This window comes from Equus przewalskii, chromosome 11 (genome assembly GCF_037783145.1).
Source record: "Equus przewalskii isolate Varuska chromosome 11, EquPr2, whole genome shotgun sequence".
NCBI classification, from domain to species: Eukaryota; Metazoa; Chordata; class Mammalia; order Perissodactyla; family Equidae; genus Equus; species Equus przewalskii.
Genome location: NC_091841.1, coordinates 19,971,823 through 19,993,822, shown reverse-complemented (window position 1 = coordinate 19,993,822; position 22,000 = coordinate 19,971,823). Strand labels below are relative to the sequence as shown.

Here is a 22,000-nt window from a genome sequence, read left to right as displayed (position 1 = left end):
CTTAACCAGATTTACCAGCCACAGAAACAGAAAGATTAAGAGAAGAGAGAGAAGAAAATGCTTCACAGACCAGAACTGACAAGGGACTTAAGGATGATAGGCACAGAGACCAATATTCAGGCATTTATGACATTATTGTCCCCATGTTGATTCACTATTTTTTGTGTGTGAGGGGAGTGTGGTGGGAGTGGGAAGGACACTAAGGCCTGGACAGGTTAGTTAACTTGCTCAGTGTCATAACTGAGCAGGTATGGAAGAACCACTCAAACCTCCTGTTGCCCAGCACAGTGGTCTCTCCTCTATGCTCTTAGCATGTTTCTCCAAGCAGTGGAAGAGAAACGATTGTTTAGAGACAAAGGAAAATTAGTGGACAAAGAGAGAAGAGGACTGTCCAGGTAAAGGCGCAGTGGAATTCAGGTGAGAAAACTGATCCTAAAAACTGATCCAGAAAACTGGGTTTCTTGGTTCAAGCTCAATTCAGATCATCAGATCCTATTTCTTTTATGTATCATTTTCCCCAACATGACAGACCAACAGTGTAGTATCTGCCAAAGTCTAACACTTTAAAGATGATCAAATATCTTCTTTATCCTGCTGCACTGCAGCTCTGCCAAAGGACTTTCTATCAGTTAGCACAAAAGTCTCCATCAGCCTTCAGACATGAATAGAGTGCAGTGCTGTTATTCATGATTGTCTATGTAAAGTTAGAGGTTTCCTGAGTCCTGTTGGGCTGTTAAAGCAGACACATGATGCTAACGAAATCCTGTTATGAGATAAATAGTGCTTCTGTGTGCAGTTTTGTTCCTAATGACGTAATGTATAAATCACTTAGAATAGTTTATCTTATTAAGCACAATATCAGTTCTCACAAAAACTATTTTTGGTAAACTAAGAGGCTCTAATTAACTCAGCAGCTTTCTGGTATGTAAGCACATTGTTAGGTTGAGAATGGAAAGGTAAACCCAAGGAGGCTTATGACCTTCTTGAATGTTGATAGATTTTAATGAGTTCTCAGTCTTCAGATATTTTTTGTTTTTAAACATTTTCTTAAAAAGAAAAATAGTCACTTGAACATATGTACAGTGTCTTTGCCTTTGTGAAGTGTTTCATATCTCATTTGATAACTTTATTTATCCCTCAAAAACATGTTAAGCTCTTACTGTGTGCTGAGCTCCAGGGGCACATGCCCTGACCAGGGAAGAGAGACTCAAGAGAGACTTCCTGTAGAAATTACTATCTTAACTGAGGTTTGAAGTTAGAGTAGGAATTTGGCAGGACCCTGGGGATGGGAAAGATAAAGTGCTGCAGCAGGAGTGGCCTGCAGACAGCACAGAGATGTGAGAGAACACAGGGTATTAGGGAAGCTGAAAATGATTCAGTGTGGCTGGAGACAGTGTGGGAGGATGGTGTGTGCCTGTGGGTGTAAGGAGGAAGAAGTAAGAAAGGGACATGAAGAAGGAAGTAGGGGAGATCTCATGGAGGACATTCTCTGACCTGCCATGGAGTCGAAATAATATCCTATCCTTGATAGGGTGCAATGTGGGATTTTTCACTGGGGAGTGAGGTTGATCAATGAAACTATTAGAAATATCACTCTGGCCAGAATGAGGAGCAAGAATTGGCAAGAAGCAAGTCTGAAGACAGGGACATCTGTTGGTCACACTACTGTTGTTTTGACCCAGGCAAGAGAAGAAGAGAGTTTGAAACAAGGGAGGAGATGTTGTCATGGAGAAAAAGGGACAGAGTCCTGAAATAGATATTCTCATGGTAGGCAGGATCCCATGTAACAACCCCTATTGCAGCTATAGAAAAATTTTGCGTAAAAGTGATTATCTGACTTACAGGAACTCACACAGCTAGTTAGCAATAAAGGCTGGAGAATATGCAGTCCTACTCCAAAAATGTTTACCCATATCAGTTTTCCTGACATACTAAGATGACTCTATGTCACAGAACTCCCTTGAAGGTAGGAGCTAAGACCAGTCATCTCTGAGGCCCCACACAGCAATTGGCATATTTTTTCCACAGTACATGTTCGATAAATGTAAGCTAGAAATATAGTTAAGTCCTATTTATAGCTTCCTAACTTAATTCTCATCCCCAGGTACCTCTGGCTCCATGGCAGAGAAGAACTTCACCTTAGTGACTGAATTCCTCCTTATTGCATTTGCTGACTGTCCTGAATGGGCACTCCCTCTCTTCCTCCTATTTCTTTCTATCTATCTCATCACCTTGTTGGGGAACACGGGCATGATTATCCTGATCTGGGTGGATCATTGTCTTCATACTCCAATGTACTTCCTTCTGAGTCACCTCTCTTTCATGGACATCTGCTACTCATCTGTCACTGTGCCTCAGATGATGGCCGTGTTGTTGGAGCATGGGACAGTTTTATCCTACACATGCTGTGTTGCTCAGTTCTTCCTCTTTACCTTCTTTGGCTCCATTGACTGCTACCTTCTGGCCCTCATGGCCTGTGACCGCTATGTAGCTGTGTGCCAACCTCTGCTTTATGTCACCATCATGACGCAGAAGGCCCGTTTGGGTTTTATGGCTGTAGTTTACATTGCTGGTCTCTTCAGTGCCTTGGTGCGGACAGTCTCAGCTTTCACTCTCTCTTTCTGTGGAACCAATGAGATCAACTTCATTTTCTGTGACCTCCCTCCTCTTTTAAAGCTGACCTGTGGGGACAGCTATACCCAGGAAGTGGTAATTATTGTGTTTGCCATTTTTGTGATTCCTGCCTGCATGGTGGTGATCTTGGTGTCCTACCTGTTTATCATCTTGGCCATTATGCAGATCTCCTCACCTGGAGGCAGGGCCAAGACCTTTTCTACGTGTGCCTCCCACCTTACCACTGTGTCACTCTTCTTTGGCACCCTCATCTTCATGTATCTGAGAGATGACTCTGGCCGGTCCCCACAGGAGGATCAGGTGGTGGCTGTGTTCTACACAACAATGATCCCTATGTTGAACCCCCTCATCTACAGCCTGAGGAACAAGGAAGTGAAGGAGGCCCTGAGGAAAATTCTCAACAGAGCCAAGTTGTCCTAACCATCTCCAACCTTGGAAAATCCTGAGAATAATCTCTCCTGCAGTGTTACAACTCTGAGCACTCATTAATTACAGCATGCTCAATGTTTAAATGTGTGTCATGGTACGAGGTATAAAAAATAACCAAAACTTTTAGTTCCAGAGAGAGAAAGGAAGAAGAGGAGCAAACAGCCTCAGAAGAGATTGGGGTGAGAGCTGTAACTTCCAGGACAAATGACAAAAGGATCTGCAGTTAAAGCCTGTGTAATCCAGATGTGCACACCTCACTGGTCTGTGACTATAAAACAAGACTACATTTTTGGCAAAATTTTCTATGAAACATTTCCATCTTATAGAAATGTTGAAAATAATTAATAGTGAACTCTCTATACTGAACAATTAGTTTCTGCAATTGCTAATATTTTATTATAATTGATTTATCACATATATATATATAATCTATATATTCATTTATCCATCCATCAATTCATCAGTCAATCTACCTTATTTTTTGATGCATTTCAAAGGGAGTTGCAAACATCCTTATTAGTATGCTTCACTCCTATACACTTAGGAATTACATCATCATTTAGGATTGATATTTAGATTACATTTTCTTTACTACTATCTGATAAATGACATATTCAAATTTTATCAGTTGTCTCAACATCCTTTATAATAACTTTTTTTTCAATTGCAGTAACATTGGATTATAACATCATATAGCTTTTGGATTTTTTGTTTTATTTCTGTGAAAAATGTTGTTGGAACTTTGATAGGGATTGTGTTGAATTTATAGATTGCTTTAGGAAGTATGGACATTTTAACTACGTTAATTCCAAGAGCATGGAATATCTTTCCATTTCTTTGTGTCTTCTTCGATTTCTTTCAACAATGTTTTATGGTTTTCAGTGTACAGATCTTTTACCTCTTTGGTTATGTTTATTCCTAGGTACTTTATTCTTTTTGTTGCAATTATAAATGGGATTATATTCTTAATTTTTCTTTCTGCTACTTCCTTGTTAGTGTATAGAAATGCAACCTATTTTTTTACGTTGATTTTGCATCCCACGACTTGACTGCATTCCTTTATTGTTTCTAAAAGTTTTTTAGTGGATTCTTTAGGGTTTTCTAAAGTTAAAATCATGTAGTCTGCAAAGAGTGACAGTTTCACTTCTTCTTTTCCGATGTGGATCCATTTTATTTCTTTTTCTTGCCTGATTGCTCTGGCTAGGACTTCCAATACTATGTTAAATAAGAGTGGTGAGAGTGGGCATCCTTTCCTGGTTTTTGTTCTTAGAGGAATAGTTTTAGCTTTTCTCCATTGGGAATGATATTTGCTGTGGGTTTGTCATATATGGCCTTTATTGTGTTGAGGTATTTTCCTTCTATACCCATTTTATGTTGAGTTTTTATCATAAATGGATGCTGTATCATGTCAAATGCTTTCTCTGCATCTATTGAGATGACCATGTGATTTTTATTCTTCATTTTGTTAATGTGGTGTATCACGTTGATAGATTTGCAGATGTTGAACCATCCCTGAATCCCTGGAATGAAACCCGCTTGATCATGATGTATAATCTTTTTAATGTATCATTGTATTTGATTTGCTAGTGTTTTGTTGAGGATTTTAGCATCAATGTTCATCAGCAATATTGGCCTGTAACTTTCTTTTTTTCTGTTGTCCTTGTCTGATTTTGGTATCAGGATAATCTTGGCTTCATAGAAGGAAAAGCCTCCCCTCCTATTCACATTTTTGGAAGAGTTTGAGAAGTATAGGTATTAAGTCTTCTTTGAATGTTTGGTAGAATTCACCAGGGAAGCCATCTGGTCCTGGACTTTTATTTTTTGAGGAGTTTTTGATTGCTGTTTTGATCTCCTTACTGGTGACTGTTCTATTCAAATTCTCTACTTCTTCTTGGTCCAGTTTTGGAAAGTTGTATGTTTCTAAGAATTTATCTATTTCTTCTAGATTATCCAATTTGTTGGCGCATAGCTTTTCATAGTATTCTCTTCTTATCTTTTGTATTTCTGAGGTGTCCATTGTAATCTCTCTTCTTTCATTTCTGATTTTATTTATTTGAGCCTTCTCTTTTTCTCTTGGTGAGTCTAGCTAAGGGTTTGTCAATTTTGTTTATCTTTTCAAAGAACCAGCTCTTGGTTTCATTAATTTTTTCTATTGTTAGTTAGTCTCTATTTCATTTATTTCTGCTCTGATTTTTATTATTTCCTTCCTTCTGCTGATTTTGAGCTTTTCTTGCTGTTGTTTTTCCAGTACCTTTAGATGTGCTTTTAGATTATCTATTTGAGATTTTTCTTGTTCGTTGAGGTAGGCCTGAATTGCTATAAACTTCCCTCTAGAATCGTTTTTCCTGTATCCCACAGACTTTGGCATGTTGTATTTTCATTTTCATTTGTCCCCAGGAATTTTTTGATTTCTCCTTTGATTTTTTCATTGACTCAATCGTTGTTCAGTAGCATTTTGTTTACTCTCCACATTTTTGTGGCTTTCCTGGTTTTCTTCCTGTAGTTGATTTCTAGCTTCATACCTTTGTGGTCAGAAAAGATGCATGGTATCATCTTGATCTTTTTAAGTTTATTGAGACTTGTTTTGTGGCCTAATATGTGATCAATCCTGGAGAATGTTCCATGTGACTTTGAAAAGAATGTGTATTCTGTGGCTTTTGGATGGAATGTTCTGTATATATCTACTAAGTTCATCTGGTCTAATGCGTCCTTTAAGGCCAGTGTTTCTTTATTGATCTTCTGTTTGGATGATCTATCCATTGGTGTAAGTGGAGTGTTAAATTCCCCTACTATTATTGTGTTACTGTCTATTTCTCCTTTTATATATGTTAATAATTGCTCTCTATATTTAGGTGCTCCTATGTTGGGTTCATAGATATTTACAAGTGTTATATTTTCTTGTTGGATTGTTCTCTTTATTATCATTTTAGAATAAAGGGCTAACTGAAAGGTCTGTAGGAACTAGTGGTTACTAAGCTCCAGTGGGACTTCATTTACTTTTTACTTTATAAAGACAGCTTAGGGAAAGTTTAAAAAAATGCTTTCCACTCAAGTATGGAAGCAAAGACAGGATTAAATGAGGCAATTTTAAAGAAGAATTGATAATAGCGAGGTTACCTTGTTGTAAACAGGTATTAGTATCTCCTTACATCTTGCTATATCTTGTGTTAAAGTCCTTCAAATAAAGCAAACTATGATTGTTTTTGTCGAGCTTTGTTAATTCTACAAGTTCTGTTTTAATAGAAAATGTACAACTGAAGATAAATCATTCAAAATTCTGCTTTCAGATTTACATACTTAGGGAATACTAGGCTATCAAGACCGGAAAACACCATCTACCAGGAGGTTTTGAATGTGGCTATATTACCTTAGGGGAGAATAGAAAGGTCTTCTCGAAAGAGAACCTTGGATATCCAGCTCAGTAGGAGGATGGTGAGTATGATACTGTACCCACACTGTGCCTGGTCTCAAGCCTCGGACTCAGCTGGACTCCTCCCATCACCCTTCTCAAGTTTCTGCCAACACAAGGTTTCCTCCAAGAAGATTCCACTACATCAGGTAAGTCCTCCAGTCTTGGTCCCCTGAAGGGACTTAGTATCATAGTCTCTTTGGTGGCTTAAGGAGACTCTCTCACTCTCTTTGGCCCCAGACCTAAAAGATGGTTCCTGGGCACCACATTGCTTGGTACAGGAGGTGCGAGAAGAAAAGCCACAGCCCTTCCAGGGGCAGTGCAAGTTGGTAGATATCACCTCACATTGGTTGTAGCAAACATGAGGAATATGGCATGATTTTCAAGGTGCCAAAAGGTGTCTGATTCCCTCTTAAATCTCCTTTCTTTGCTTCCAATTCCTTTGCTTGAAATTAGCCTGCTTGAATTTCTTTTCTGGAGCCTGTAGGATATGACTGAAAGAATGCTGACTGGTGACTGCCACTAATCAGCTGAATGTCCTTCCAAAAGGGAGTTCCCCATTCTATATCTCAACTTCTCCATCTGCAAAATTGGGGAGAGGTTAGAATAAAACAATTCTGAGTCCCCTTGTGGTCTGACATTCTATATATCCAGGCTTTAACTCTGTTAAAGTGTAAATTATTTGAGGAGAGAATCTCTGTTATGCATTGCTAGCCACTTTCTTCAGAAGGAGACTGTGCAAGGCTTTCTTCAAGAATGGCTTAGGATCGGGAGTGAGCACCTGAGAAGGAGGTAACTGAGAAGTATGGGAATGGGTGCCAAGGCCAAGGAAGGTGCAGTGGCCAGAGATAAACTTTCCACACTTCACATTGGCCTTAGAAAATAAGGCATAAAGCTTAACAAAATCACCAAACAGCAATCGTTTTACCAATGCTTTGTTCATAGCCACTAGATTTGCAGACAGGATGTAAACATGAATGGTTTAAGCACAAGTGACAGATATGCTGCCAACCCTGCCACCTATTGCCTCCCTGAGTCACTGCTGAGCCACCACCTCTGTGGGATTCTCTAAAGCACAGGTGGGAATTTCTCTGATTCTCCTTACCTTAGCACTTAGTGAAAATTCATTCTTTTGTGTTTCCAGAACAGCATCCCCTCTCTTCTGGAAAATACTTCTTTATTTACTCTTGGTTCATACAAGTACTTCCATCTCCCTGTAGATCCAATCTTTCTAGTCTTCAGTGATTGACCCTGAGGTAGGCACCTGATCAATGCTGGGCCAATCCTGGTACCCTGTCCCTTGGCCATATGACATCTGAAGCCTTCCATAGGATCTTTTTTAAACTTGGCATCAGAAAGAGTGATTTTCATCTCCTTTGTGGTGGAAAAGCTGGGACTGGTGAAATCTAGACACACTCAATGGCCATTTTTTCTATTTTATGGAAGAAGTAGGTCTAGGAAGAAAATGGAGCTCATATTCAGAGACAGTTAGGGACGTTATAGAAATTCCAGATGTCACGGCAGTTACTAGTCCCAATTGACCCTGAGGTCTAGCTGCACCCTTGCCTGTCCTCCTTACGGTTTTGAGAATCTTTCGTGAATTCACCTGTGTGTTCAAGCCATGTTATATGTTGGGCTTTTGTCACTTGCAACTAAGAAGAAACAAAGGGACTGTAAGTCATTCTCCTTTTGGGATCTCATTCTTCACATTTGTGAGGAGTTGGACTGATTCCTAAGTTCCTCCTGGCTACATAATCTGGGAAGTTCAGACATAGAAGCTCTGAGAAAACTTATGAAAAAAGCAATAGGGGAAACCTGTCTCAGGTCTGCATACTCTTGTGAGTATTTGGGGGATGGAAAGGGCAGATATGCATTTTTAAGATCTAGAACTGAATCAAGATGAATTTGCTTGATTATCCAGTCATCTTTTATTTGAGCCCTCTTCTGTATTTGAGAGAAATAAGGGACCACTGGGGAAAGTGCCAGTTAACCAGTTTCACCTTAAAAAGTCACGGATTGGGAATCAAATGAACTGATCCAACCACTGCCAGTCGTCCTATTTGGATACCTCAGCCTGTTCACCTGTGAATTGGAAAGCCTGAGTCATTGGGTTCTAATATTCCCTTGGTTCTAACATCTTATAGGAGCCCATAAAAATTCTGCAGTTCCAGAATATGTAAAGCAAGGGAAGTTCACCAATGATGAACTATGACAGCAGGATAAGTTCTTCAAAAGTAAATTTATGAGCACTATATGGTGCTCAGTCTTGAATTGGCACGAGATCCACCCAAGTATTGATGGGGGAAGATAGTGGAGATGGATTCCCGGGTGACAGCTGAGGATATACCCTCCTTACACCAAAATCTGCAGTCTTTCTGGTGCCTCCTTTAAGCTGTCAGTCATGACTCCTTGGCTACAAGGAAAGAATATCCACTCAAAGTAGTTCAAGAAAAGAGTTTTTTGGAAGAAGGAGTGTTAACCCTGGCAATAAATTCAGTTTGAGTTTTCTCCTCTTCCAATCATCTGTGCTTAGAAAAGTGAGGCCATATGGGGCCAGGTGGATGCTAAGTCCATCCTTTCTCCACAGCTGTGAGTAATACTTAGAAGGAGGAAGGGCCTAGCCAAGTATCCTCCAAATTTTCTACCACAATCTGCTCACTCTGTAACTTAGATTCCATCTCTAAGCTCAGCATCCTTCTTTCTAAAAGGCTAGAAAGAAGACAGAAATGTCGAAGAAAGAACTCCCCAACTATTTCCAAACATGGTGTTCAGAGACATCCTCCTGAGGTTTTGCAGTATACCATAGGAGTTAAGAGTGTGCATTCTGGAGCCAGAATCTTAGGATCAAACCCTACCTCTGACGCTTACTGTGGGACTATTGGTGATCCACTTCAACTTTCTGTGCCTAAATTATCTCATCTCCTTAAAACGAGGATAATAATTGTACATAACTCATAGGATTGTTGCATGAATTAAATGAGCCAATACCCCTATCTATCTATCTATCTATCAGCTATCTTCACAGAAGAGTGAAATGGCATATAGTAAGCAGTGTAAGTAGTCTTTGCTATTATCATCCTCTTGGATTTCCCTTTAATGTTTTGGCTCAGCTACCACCACGCCTTGAATCTCTAAATCAGGAAACCAAAGTTGATCAGATCTGTAGGTCTCAGGACTGAATCTCTAGGCTTCTTTTACCTTAGTTTTATAGATTCTAATACTCACAATAAATGAAATCTTGATCTATACTTTATGAGGTTCATTCTGCTTCTTTTCTGGGGCTAGACTCATGGCGACTGAATCATCTTAATTATCTGATAGCAGTTGTAAATGCTATCATAGCTGGCTGAAAGTAGAGTTCTGATGGCCTCAGCAGCTTATTTGACCTGAGGGTTGGGTGGAGTCACTATTGTTTATGAAGCAGAACTGCAGAGGCTCAGCCATTGGTCTCACTTCACAACTGAAGGAAAAGTCTTTCTTAAAGGGTAAGATGTTTTCCTCTTTCACAGCTCCTGAGGGATCCATCTGGCAGGATGTTACTCTCTGCCTGGTCCCTTCCCAAATCCTTTCCTAGTAGGAGCCGTTGCTCTGGGGGCAGCCAGTCAGATAAAGGAGTCAGATCTCGAGATGAGTCATCAGGAGATGCCTTTTCTTGGAATGATTACAGCTTTGCTGTTTGGCATTTGGTCAGTTGCTGAGCTTTTTTATAGCTGCACTGCCTAAGGAGAATCCTTCCATAGGAAATCTGGTTCTGTAGGATGCTAATCTGCATTTGATGAAAATGAGGTTCTGTGGTGAAGTATTTTTGGGAAATGGTGGGTTAAACAAAGTTGACAAGGTTTCTTAACTATAGGACCTTATAGATTCTTTAATATGCTGACATGCAGTATGATTTTCCATGTGGAGGATATAGTATATAGTATGCAGTGATCTCCAAACTTATGAGAACAGTAAACCTGTTTTCCTCCCTTGGCGTCTACCAAAGACACCTGGGGAAATGTAAGGTTTTGCAAGGTACAAGTCCTTTGGCCATGGTTCTCAAATGTTGCTGCACTTTGTAATTACCTAGGGATTTAAAAGAAATACTGATGCCTGGCTCATACACTCAGACATTTTGGTTTAATTATTAAGGGGTACACTCTGGGCCTCAGGATTTTAAAAGGTCCCCAGGTGATTCTAACAAAGCAAAGTTGAGAACCACTGCCCTGGAGTCCTCTTGTCTTGTCTCGTCTTGTGCCATCTTCTGAATAGGCTTAGTCAAAGGAGCACTGATCCGGTTCAAAGTCCTTGTTTTGCCACCAAGTAGCTGCATAGCCCTCTCTGTATCTAGTTTTCTTAATTTATAAGACAGGGAAACATCATACCCATTCCACCTATCTTAGGTCTCCTGTGAGGAAGGAAGGCACTGATGGGAGTTTGGAGAAATCATGCTCTTCAAGAACACACCTTTATTATTTTACCTTAGTTTACAGCACAGTGCACAGAGGGTCAAGCAGGACTAGGGCTCCTAAGAACACTTCCCAAGGACTGTTTCTAGATATGATTTTTGAGGATTAGCTGTATCAGAACCACTTGGGATGCCTGTTAACAGTGTAGATGCCTGCATCCCATGGCAGAGGCACTGCATCACAATTTGTGGGGGTGGGACTGCAGTACTCACATTTTAAACAAATTCCCTGGGTAATTATTATGCACACTGAAGTTTGAGGACCAGTGCTCTGGAGGAGAAGCTGGGCACCATTAAGGATTTGCTCAGTTTGACTGGTAGAAGTCTGTTTACGACTTGCCCACACCTGCCTCTCCAACGTTTCATCTCATGATTCCCCACTTGCACCATTCTGCTTTTCAAATGGTGAAATTTCAGAGTCACCAACTACAGTGTGTCTTGGCAATGGGGAGCAAAAGCTTGTGCTGACAAAACAGCCTCATTTGTGTGATCAGGATATAGCCACTTAGCATGGCATTGTTCAAAATCGTTGACAAAGTTCCCAACTGACATATAGGAAACCTGCAAAGAAATACATTCCCTTTGGTACAAGGCAGGCATGAGGCAAGACTAGGAATCAGCCCAATAAGGCCCAATTAAGTGATGGCAGGATGTGGGATAGGGCTTTGGGAATTTGAAATTAAAGAGAAATCTTCAAGCATGTTAGATGCCTTGTTAGGAAGTCTCAGGAAGATAAATTGCCTGTCCCTGGAGACTCACCTCAGGAGCCAGTTATGGCACGATACTGGGGCAGTGAATATAGAGAGCACCACCAGCAAGGTCTAGTACTGGATGAGGAAGAAAGGCTGGTCCCCCAGCCCTGATATATTGGACTGAAAAAATTCTTAGGGAACTCTAGTGTCAGGGATGTATTGTTTTGTCAAGGGTGAGAAGAAAGATAGAGACTCTGTGAAGTGAGAATAAGACAGAGAGATTCTGGAAGTGACCCCATAGCAACCAGGTTGCTATGATTATGGACTCATGCTGTATTGTTGTTTATTGAAAGGGAACAAAGACAAGGTAACTGAAATCCACAGAGGAAAAGTGACTTGCCCAGGGTCACACATCTAGTGTGGGTGAACTGGAACCCAGGGTTCCTCTGGATGGGAAGGTCACTGGCAGAGGAAACAATAAACAAAGGAAGAAGGCAATAGTGAAGTAGAATTCAAGTGAGGATGGTTCATGCTCAGCTCATGGCTACCAAACCTAATTTCTTTTCTTTGTTGTCATCCCTAACGGTTCACCTCAGTGTTGGCCTGGGTGCTGGTGCACTGGGTAATCAAATACAATCAAAGCCCTCCTTAACAGCCCTGTTCTATTACTGTATTAAGGACCCCGAGTACATTAATCTAGATTCCTCCAACAGTGCTTCACAATACCCAGCCGCAGAAATATTTCTGCTTTCAAGGGTGGATACAGTTTATTATAAATCTACGACTTTTATTAGGGACTGTGAGAATAACCAAACAAGACTTAAGGAGCTTTGTTTGGCACTAAAAGAAGCTTATGCTTGCTCTTTTCATTCCAAGGTCAATGCTAGTACTTACTAAAAACTCCAAATAAGCCAACCAACTCTAATTAGGATTACAGCTGTCTGTTCAACATGCGTGTTGTTAGACTGAGAACAGAAATATCCCAATAAGCAGAGCCCATTGCTGATTGCTAATGAATTTTTTTGGTTCATGCTGTTTTGTTCATAGAATATAAATTTTCCTTTCTTAAAGTGTTTGTTTAAAATTTTAAATAGCCGCCATCTATATGTGGAGTGCTTTTAGCTTTCCAATGCACTTGTGCATCTGTTTTAATCTATGCATTAACCTTATCTCATCAGTAGGGCACATATTATGATCCCCTTTTGGCAGAAGAGGAAATTGATGTTCAGAGAGGTTAAGTGTCTTGCATAAGATCAAACAGCTAATTGGAGACAGAGTTGCAAATACAAGAGCTGACTTGTGAGTCAGAGAATCATTTGCTCTCCACTCAGTATAATAGAAGCATTCATCACTTTTAATCTTCTTTTTGGTGAGCTCTATTTTTATCCATTTCCACATTAGCCTGAAAAATTTGTTGAAGTCAAGTGTCTACATTTCAGATGCTCAATTTAAAGATTTTTACTTGAAGTGACTTGAACTTCTCTTCAGGGATCCCCTCACCTGGCTTTTTTGTCTTAGCCCTCGCAGGTAAACCACTGAATGGATGGCTGGGAGGAACTACACTGTGGTGACAGAGTTCTTCCTGATTGCATTCACTGAACATCCTGAGTGGGGTCTTCCTCTCTTCTTGGTATTTCTGAGTTTCTGTCTACTCACTCTGCTGGGGAACTTGGCAATGATCATCCTGATCCACAAAGATCACCGGCTCCACACCCCAATGTACTTCTTCCTCAGTCACCTTTCCTTCATGGACATCTGCTACTCCTCCGTCATCGTCCCTCAGATGCTGGCTGTGCTGCTGGAACATGGCACAGCCATCTCCCAAGCTCGCTGCGCAATTCAGTTTTTCCTCTTCACATTCTGTGCTTCCCTTGACTGCTACCTCTTGGCAATCATGGCCTATGACCGCTATGTGGCCGTGTGCCGACCCCTGCTTTATGTCACCATCATGACTGAGAGGGCCCGCTTGGGCTTAGTGGCTGTAGCTTACATTGCCGGTTTTTCCAGTGCCTTTATTCGAACGGTTACAGCTTTCAGTCTCTCCTTTTGTGGAAACAATGAGATCAACTTTATTTTCTGTGACCTTCCTCCTCTGTTAAAACTCAGCTGTGGGGACAGCTACACTCAGGAGGTGGTGATTATTGTGTTTGCCATTTTTGTCATGCCTGCTTGTATACTGGTGATCTTGGTGTCCTACCTGTTTATCATTGTGTCTGTCATGCAGATCCGCGCTGCTGGAGGCTGGGCCAAGACCTTCTCGACCTGTGCCTCCCACCTCACTGCTGTGGCTCTCTTTTTTGGGACCCTTATCTTCATGTATCTGCGAGATAACTCAGGCCAGTCCTCAGAGGAAGACCGAGTAGTGTCGGTGCTGTATACAGTGGTGACGCCAATGCTCAATCCCCTCATATATAGTCTGAGGAATAAGGAGGTAAAAGAGGCTGTTAGGAAAGCCCTGAGCAGGTCAAAAACTTCTGGATGGCCGTAGAAGGACTCTTGTCAAATATGTCTGTCATTCCTTAATTTCCCCATCCTTTCTGTCTTTCCTCAAATATCACCTACTTGCAGAGATAAGTAGGGAGACAACCCTACTTAAAATTGCACCCGAACTCTCTAGCTCCACTTTCTGATTTATTATTCTATGTAATATTTGTCACTCTCTGATGTACTATGTTTTACGTATTTGATATTCTCTAATTCTCACCAAAAAAGTAAACTACATGAGAGTAAGCATTTTTATCTGTGAGATTCCTTTCTGTTTGCCCAATGCCTACCAAAGCACCTGGCATATAAGAAGCACTCGATAAACATTTGTTGAATGAATGAATTAATCTCAAGTTCCAGTGTCTACCTTTAAGTTCCAACTTCCCCAGTCCTCAGTTTTCCTATCTGCCAAGTAAGTTACCTACCCTATAGGACTATATTTTTGAGAATCCAATGCGTGAATGGGCAGAGACCATGTCTGTCTTGTTCACTAGTATCTGTTGAAGGTAGTGCATTGTCCAGCATAACAAATACTTGATGAGTGATACAAAAATACTTATAAAATCAAAAAGCTGTCTACAAATGCAACTAATGTTTTGATCCAAATGGATTTTCTAAATCCCATCATTATTTATTCTTTCATTGTTTCCCTTTTTATTGTTTCTGTATTTTTTTTTAAGATTTTATTTTTTCCTTTTTCTCCCCAAAGCCCCCCGGTACACAGTTGTGTATTCTTCGTTGTGGGTTCCTCTAGTCGTGGCATGTGGGACGCTGCCTCAGCGTGGTCTGACGAGCAGTGCCATGTCCACGCCCAGGATTCGAACCGACGAAACACTGGGCCGCCTGCAGCGGAGCGCGCGAACTTAACCACTCCGCCACGGGGCCAGCCCTGTATTGTTTCCGTATTTTTTAAATTAATGATAATTATAATAGATAGAAACATTTATTATGAACTTATCACCTTCTAGGAATTGGGATGTTCACTACAGGAATTATCTGATTTAATTCTCACAGCCCTATGAGGCATGTTCTCTTATTATCCCTGCTTTACAGGTAGATGAGGCACCTGAGACTTAGAGAGGTTGAGTAATTTTCCCAAGATCAGCATGCAAGTGGCAGAGTCAGGCTTCTACCCTACTTGAGCCTGAGCTCATAATTGCCATACACACAGTCAGTCTCCTGCTGCCCACTACATATAATCACTCAGTCTGGAATTTATTGTTGTTGCACTTTTATTTTTCCTTTTACCTGGTGAAGAAAAGATAAAAGTGCAATCTGTAAAGGTAGGAGATAGTCAACAATAATTATTTTATGCACCTGATGCACTAGTATTGTGTAATGTGAGAGTTAGTGTCAGTGTGTGTGTTCATATAGTTGTGTGTGAGAAAATGAGGTGTGTAGATTAAATCAACGGCAGCATCTGAACTCTAGGAATTTTCATTTTAAGGACATATGACAAAAATTTTAGAAAAGAGTCGAGTGGGCTTGTTTAGGAAAAGATATAGGGATAAAACATCACTTATGGCCAAGAGATTTGGGTTCACACATCAGCCTTTGTTTGTGTTTGTACAAATCACTTAAAAACTACAGAACAGGGTGAAGCAACTCCACAGAGTGCATCTTTGGGGCCATTTTTCAAATATTAACTACCATGAAAATGTTCCCCTGACAGATCAACTTCTGTAGTAGGTGATAGAGGCATTTGTTGTGTAGAAAGAGCTGAGAATTTGGTACCAAAGTGTCCAGTCTGTCACTTCTTAGCTGCATGGCTTCAGGTTTGTTGGCCTATCAGCTTGCTTTCTCAACTGTGAAATAAAACTTATAGAGCATTTACTCTTGGCCAGATTTTATATGTATCTCATTCATTCTCATGATAATTTGGTGCACATGGGAAATGGAAGATGCTAGGTGAAGTTCTCTGAACATTAATTAGTGCTATTATGGTGGTTGTCACAGGCTCCATGGCCCAGTGAGCATCAATGGCCAGAGGGACCCATAGCTGATCAGTAAATCTCTTCATTTCAGAACTGTCTGGAATAGCCTCTCCTGGGCTGAGATCAGCCTTGATCCAGACACCTCCAGTAATGGAGAGTTCACTAATAATTTTTAAACTTAACTCAAATTAATGTAAACTTAAATGTACACTTAAACTAACATCAGGCCCTATGCTAAAACCTTTACATGAATCATTTATTTTAGTCCTCCTGACAACTTAAGTTGAAAGTAATTATTATTGACCTCATTTATCAAAAGTAAGAAATAAGACCCAGGGAGGTTATGTAACTTGCCCAAGTTATACAGCAACAAAGTGGTAGACAAGGCAAGATTTAAAGTGTGTACTCTTAAATAATATACACTCTTCTGCATTTTTCCCTATTTCTCCCAGGCCCATTCTCAGGTGCAATTTGCTTCAGAAGTGTCTGGATTTTGGCTGCCTTCTTGGTCTCAATGTTGGATATGTCTGTGCTTGAGTGGGTGCATCTTCTGGCCTGACATAAATATGAAGTTCATGAAACTCACCTTTGCCCTCTTGTAGGTCAATGAGGAGGATCCAGGAGAATTCCCAGTTCCCACAGAAACAGCAAGATAGGTTAAGATGAACTATTGCCTTCTGAAGATCTTCCAGAGCACTCTTGAGTCAAACCTTCCTCCAGTACGTAGTTCATCAGTATAGTGTTCCAAGTAGTCATAAATCTTGTCTTCATGTCTTCTTTTCAATTTTCAGTGATCACCTAAGAATGCAAAATTCCTTTCCAAATGCTGATCATTGTTATTTCTTACCATCTAATAGCATTAAAACATATATTGTATTATTTTGTGCTATCATCTATCAGTTATTTAAAAAAAATTTTTTTTGAGGAAGATTAGCCCTGAGCTAACTGCTGCCAATCCTCCCACTTTTGCTGAAGAATACTGGCCCTGAGCTAACATCCGTGCCCATGTTCCTCTACTTTATATGTGGGATGCCTACCACAGCATGGCTTGCCAAGTGGTGCCATGTCCGCAACTGGGGTCTGAACCATCGAACCTGGGCCGCCAAAGCGGAACATGTGCACTTAACCACTGTGCCATCAGGCCATCCCCAATCAGTCATTTTTATATTATTTATCATCTCATAAGATACCACTCAAAGGATGTGTCTGAAGTCCCTCCTGATTTGCTAAGACTTTTTAAAAACAGTCCTTGACTTTTAATTTTTGAGACATGTTTGACTACTGTTCAATCTCTTTGCTTGTGATTGGTCTATTCAGAGTCTCTATTTCTTCTTGGGTCAGTTTTGGGAGGTTGTATAAGTCTAATAATTTATCTGTTTCTCCTAGATTGTCCCATTTGTTGGCATATAGTTTTTATTTGTACTTCTTATAATCCTTTGTATTTCTGTGGTGTCTGTTGCAATTTCTCCTCTTTTCTAATTTCATTTATTTGAGCCTTCTCTCTTTTTCTTAGTGAGTCTGACTAAAGGTTTGTCAATTTTGTTTATCTTCTCCAAGAACCAGCTCTTAGTTTCGTTGCTTCTTTCTACTGTTTTTTTGTGTTTCAATTTCATTTATTTCTGCTCAATTTTTATCTCCCTTCTTCTGCTGACTTTGGGCTTTCTTTGTTCTTCTTTTTCTAGTTCTCTTAGCTGTAGTTTAAGATTGCTTATTTGAGATTTTTCTTGTTTGTTAAGGTGAGCCTGTATCACTATGAATTTCCTTCTTAGGGCCACTTTTACTGCATCCTGTATGAGTTGGTATAGTGTATTTTCATTTTCTCTTGTCTTCCGTTACTCTTTGATTTCTGCTTTAATTTCTTCAGTGATCCATTTGTTGTTCAGTAGCATGTTGTTTAGTCTCCACATATTTGTGACTTTCCCAGCTTTTTTTTGTAGTTGATTTCTAGTTTCATAGCATTATGGTGAGAAGTGATGCTTGATATTATTTCAGTCTTCTTAAACTTATTAAGGCTTGACTTCTTTCCCAACACATGGTCTATCTTTGAGAACGTTCCATGTGCACTTGAGAAGAATGTGTATTCTGGAGATTTTGGATGGAGTATTCTATATAGACTAAGCCCATCTGGACTAGTTTTTCATTTAGTCACCATTTCTTTGATGACTTTCTGTCTTGTTGATCAATCCATTGATGAAAGTGGGTGTTAAGGTCCCCTAGTATTATTGTATTGTTGTTAATGTCTCCTTTTAGATCAATTAATTGTTGCTTTGTGTACTTTCATGCTCCTGTGTTAGGTGCATATATAAGTGTTATGTCCTTTCAGTGGAGCGTTCCTTTTATCATTATATACTGCACCCCTTTGTCTCTCTTTGTCTCTTTTATCTTGAGGTCTACTTTGTCTGATGTAAGTATGGCAACCCTTGATTTCTTTCATTTGCCATTAGCTTGGAGTATCATCTTCCACGCCTTCACTCTAAGCCTGTGTTTGTCTTTAGAGCAGAGATGCATTTCCTGGAGGCAGCATATTTTGGGGTCTTGTTTCTTAATTCATCCAGCCACTCTGTGTCGTTTGATTAGAGAATTCAATCCATTTGCATTTAGAGTGATTATTGATATATCAGGGCTTAATGCTGCCACTTTATCACTTGTTTTCTGGTTGTTCCGTATTTCCCTTGTTTCTCGTCCTGCATATCTCAGACTGCCAATTCAGTTTGGTGGCTCTCTAGGACAGTTTTCTCAGTTTTCTCTGTATTTATCATTTGTGTGTCTGTTCTGATTTTTTTTCTTTAGTGGTTACCATGAGGTTTGTATAAAAGATCTCGTAGATGAGATAGTCCATTCTCTGATAATCTCTTATTCCCTTTTCTAAGCAGGTTTCATACCTTTCCTCTTACCCTTCTAAGTTGTTGTTTTCATAACCTATTTCATTTTGTGTTGTGAATTTGTGGTTAAAATGAAGTGATTATATTTATTTTTGATGTTTTCCTTTCCTTTATCTTTAAAGTTATAATTAAGTGTTTTTGCTAGTCTGTTCTGATAGAGAGCTGCAATTTTCTGATTTTGTCAACCTATTTATCTCCTTGTTCAAGGCTTTGTAAACCCTTTCTTCATTCTTTTTCAGGTATTGTGGGCTTCTTGACAAATCTTGGTGGGGAGTGGGGGGGGTGTCTTGTGGCAGTGAACTGTCTTAGCTTTTGTTTATCTGGAAAATTTTTTATTTCTCCATCATATCTGAAGGATATTTTTGCTGGATATAGGATTCTTGGCTGAAAGCATTTGTCTTTCAGAATTTTTAATATATCATTCCATTCTTTCCTAGCCTGTAAGGTTTCTGCTGAGAATTCCACTGACAGCCTGATAAGGGTTCCTTTGTAGGTTTTCTCCTTCCTTGCTGTCCTTAATATTTTTTCCTTTTCATTGACTTTTGTCAGCTTTACTAATATATGCCTTGGAGAAGAATCTTTTACATTTATGTAATTAGGATTTCTATTGCCTTCAGTTACATGTAATTCCAGCTCCTTTTCCTGGTTTGGGAAGTTCTCAGCTATTATTTCTCTTAACAAGCTCTCTGCTCCTTTCTCCCTATCTTCTCCACCTGAGATATCTATAATCTTATGTTGCATTTCCTAATTGAGTAGGGTATGTCTCAGAGAATTTCTTCATTTCTTTTCAGTCTTAGTTCTCTCTCCTCCTCCATCTGAAGCGTTTCTGTACCCCTATCCTCTAGATTGCTAATTCTATCCTCCATAATATAAGCTCTGTTATTTAAGGACTCCAGATTTTTCTTTACCTCACCCATTGTGTTTTTCATCTCCAATATTTCTGATTTTTTTTCTTTATAGTTTCAATCTCTTTTGTGAAGAATTCCCTCTGTTCATTGATTTTGTTCCTGATTTCATTGAACTCTTTCTGAATTCTCTTGTAACTCATTGAGTGTTTTTTGTGATAGCTGTTGTGAATTCTGTGGCACTTAGATTGTAAATTTTTGTGCCAGATTGATTTCTGGCTGTTTGTCTTTTTCCTTCTAGTCTAGAGTATTAATATATTTCTTCATACCATTTGATGTAGTCAATTTGTGCTGTCACGTAGTGATAATATTTGATCTCAGGTTCCACCTGCTGCCACTGTAGGGGGGAGCTGTATAATCTGAGCCCACCATGATCCCTGTCAGCTGTGCCTGTCCAAGCCTGGGCCACTCCTTGGGACCACAGCAACCCTGTGGGGTCTCCCACCATATGTGAAAGCAATCACATGGGAGCTCAGGGCTGCTACTGTTTGCTCCCACAGTCCCACTGAGACACACTCCCCTCTTCAGGGCTGCAGGTGTACTATGAGCATTCAAGAGAGCCAGGAGCTCATTTGCCCAGACTCACAGTTCTGCCACGACTTGTTCTTAGGTTACGTGAGCCTTTGTGCTTGGTGGGCAGGGCCTCCCCACTGGGTCTGAGCCAGAGCCACTCCCTGGCACCACAGTGGGACTGTAAATGCTTCTACTGGACAAGAGAAAAATCACACGGGGGCTCATGGCTGCTGTTGCCTGCTCCCAGAGTCCTGCTTCCCCCTTCAGTGCTGCAGGGGAACTATAGGCATGTAAGGCAGCTGGGACTTTGTTCACCTGGGCTTGCAGCTCTGCCAACATGTACTCCTAGGTTTCATCAGCCTATGTGCTTAGTGGGGGGGCCTTGCTACTGGGGCCAAGCCTGAGCCATTCCCTGTTAACCTCATGGTCCTGTGGACTCTCCCACTGGATAGGGAAGTGATCATGCAGGGGTTCAGGGCTCTTTTCACCTGTTTATGCAGTCATGCCAAGGTGCAATCCTGCCCTCAGGGCCACAGCAGTGATATGAGTGCTCCAGCTGGGACAGCATTTGCACATGTCTACTGGGAGGCCTGGGGGCCAGAGAGTGCTCACTTATCTCCAACACTTCCCCAAGGGGTAGTCCATGAACCTTAAGATGTATAGCTACGCTGGCCTCTTAGGCATCCTGATGTGCTGTGTGGGTATCCTCTGCTGTTCAATGAATGTCCATTTAGTTGTAGTTCAAAGAGGGAGAGATGAAGGGAACAGCTCACTCTACCATTTGGCTGACATCCATGATGAGGACTTTTAAGATCTATTCTCTTAGCAACTTTCAAATATACCCTACAGCATTGTTAACTATATTCATCATGTTGTGCAGTATAGTCCAAGAACTTATTTATCATGCAACTGGAAGTTTTTATCTTTTGATAACGTTTACCCCATTCCCTGACAGCTCCACCCACTCTGGCAACCACAAATTTGTTCTTTGTTTCTATTAGTTTGTTTTTTTAGATTTCACATATAAGTGAGATCATACAGTACTTATTTTTCTCTGACTTATTTCCTTTCCAATACAATGTTCAATAGAAGTGATGAGAGTGTAAATTCTTGTCTTCTTCTTGATCTCAAGGGAAATTTTTTAGGCTTTCACCACTCATTATGTAGATTTTTTCATAGATGCCATTTATCAGATTAACGGATTTCCTTTTGATTCCCAATTTGTTTAGTTTTTTTTTTTTTTTAATCAGGAATGAATTTTGGATTTTCTCAAAAGATTGTTCAGCATCCACTAGGATGGTCATATAATTTTATTTTGTGTTTATTAATATGGTGATTTACATTTATTGCTTTGGGAATGTTAAAAATTCTTGTATTTCTAGGATAACTTGCACTTGGTCATAGTGTAGTATTCTTTTTATTATCAAAGAAAGTGGAAGATGTTCCTGAGCACTCTTTGTTGGTTAAAAAGTTCACAGATGTGTTGCCTACAGCTCTGCATCTGCCAGTTTTAAAAGGAATTTGTAGTTCTGAGTCATCTAAATTCCTCTATTAAAAAGATTATATACAAAGGCATAAGCAGTGGAAGGAAGATAGAGAAGGCAAAGAAGAAATTTGAGATGTTTTCATCTTCTGAGAAAAATTTTCTGAAAGAAGCAGTTTCCATTTGAA

The 22,000-nt window shown here is 40.1% G+C and overlaps 2 protein-coding genes across 2 annotated transcripts; both read left to right on the top strand.

Moving 5' to 3' along the window:
* The first annotated feature begins 2,118 nt into the window (after window positions 1-2,118).
* On the top strand, window positions 2,119-3,054 carry LOC103567023 (olfactory receptor 9Q1-like). Its single transcript, XM_008543617.1, has one exon. The coding sequence runs from the start codon at window positions 2,119-2,121 to the stop codon at window positions 3,052-3,054; it is 936 nt and encodes a 311-aa protein (XP_008541839.1).
* Window positions 3,055-13,154: 10,100 nt separating this feature from the next.
* Window positions 13,155-14,099, top strand: LOC103567027 (olfactory receptor 9Q2-like). The gene has a single exon (XM_008543621.2). The coding sequence runs from the start codon at window positions 13,155-13,157 to the stop codon at window positions 14,097-14,099; it is 945 nt and encodes a 314-aa protein (XP_008541843.2).
* Window positions 14,100-22,000: the final 7,901 nt, after the last annotated feature.

Excerpts from the sequence above, each read along its gene's own strand:
- LOC103567023 (XM_008543617.1), top strand. The coding sequence starts at position 2,119 with ATGGCAGAGAAGAACTTCACCTTAGTGACTGAATTCCTCCTTATTGCA.
- LOC103567027 (XM_008543621.2), top strand. The coding sequence starts at position 13,155 with ATGGCTGGGAGGAACTACACTGTGGTGACAGAGTTCTTCCTGATTGCA.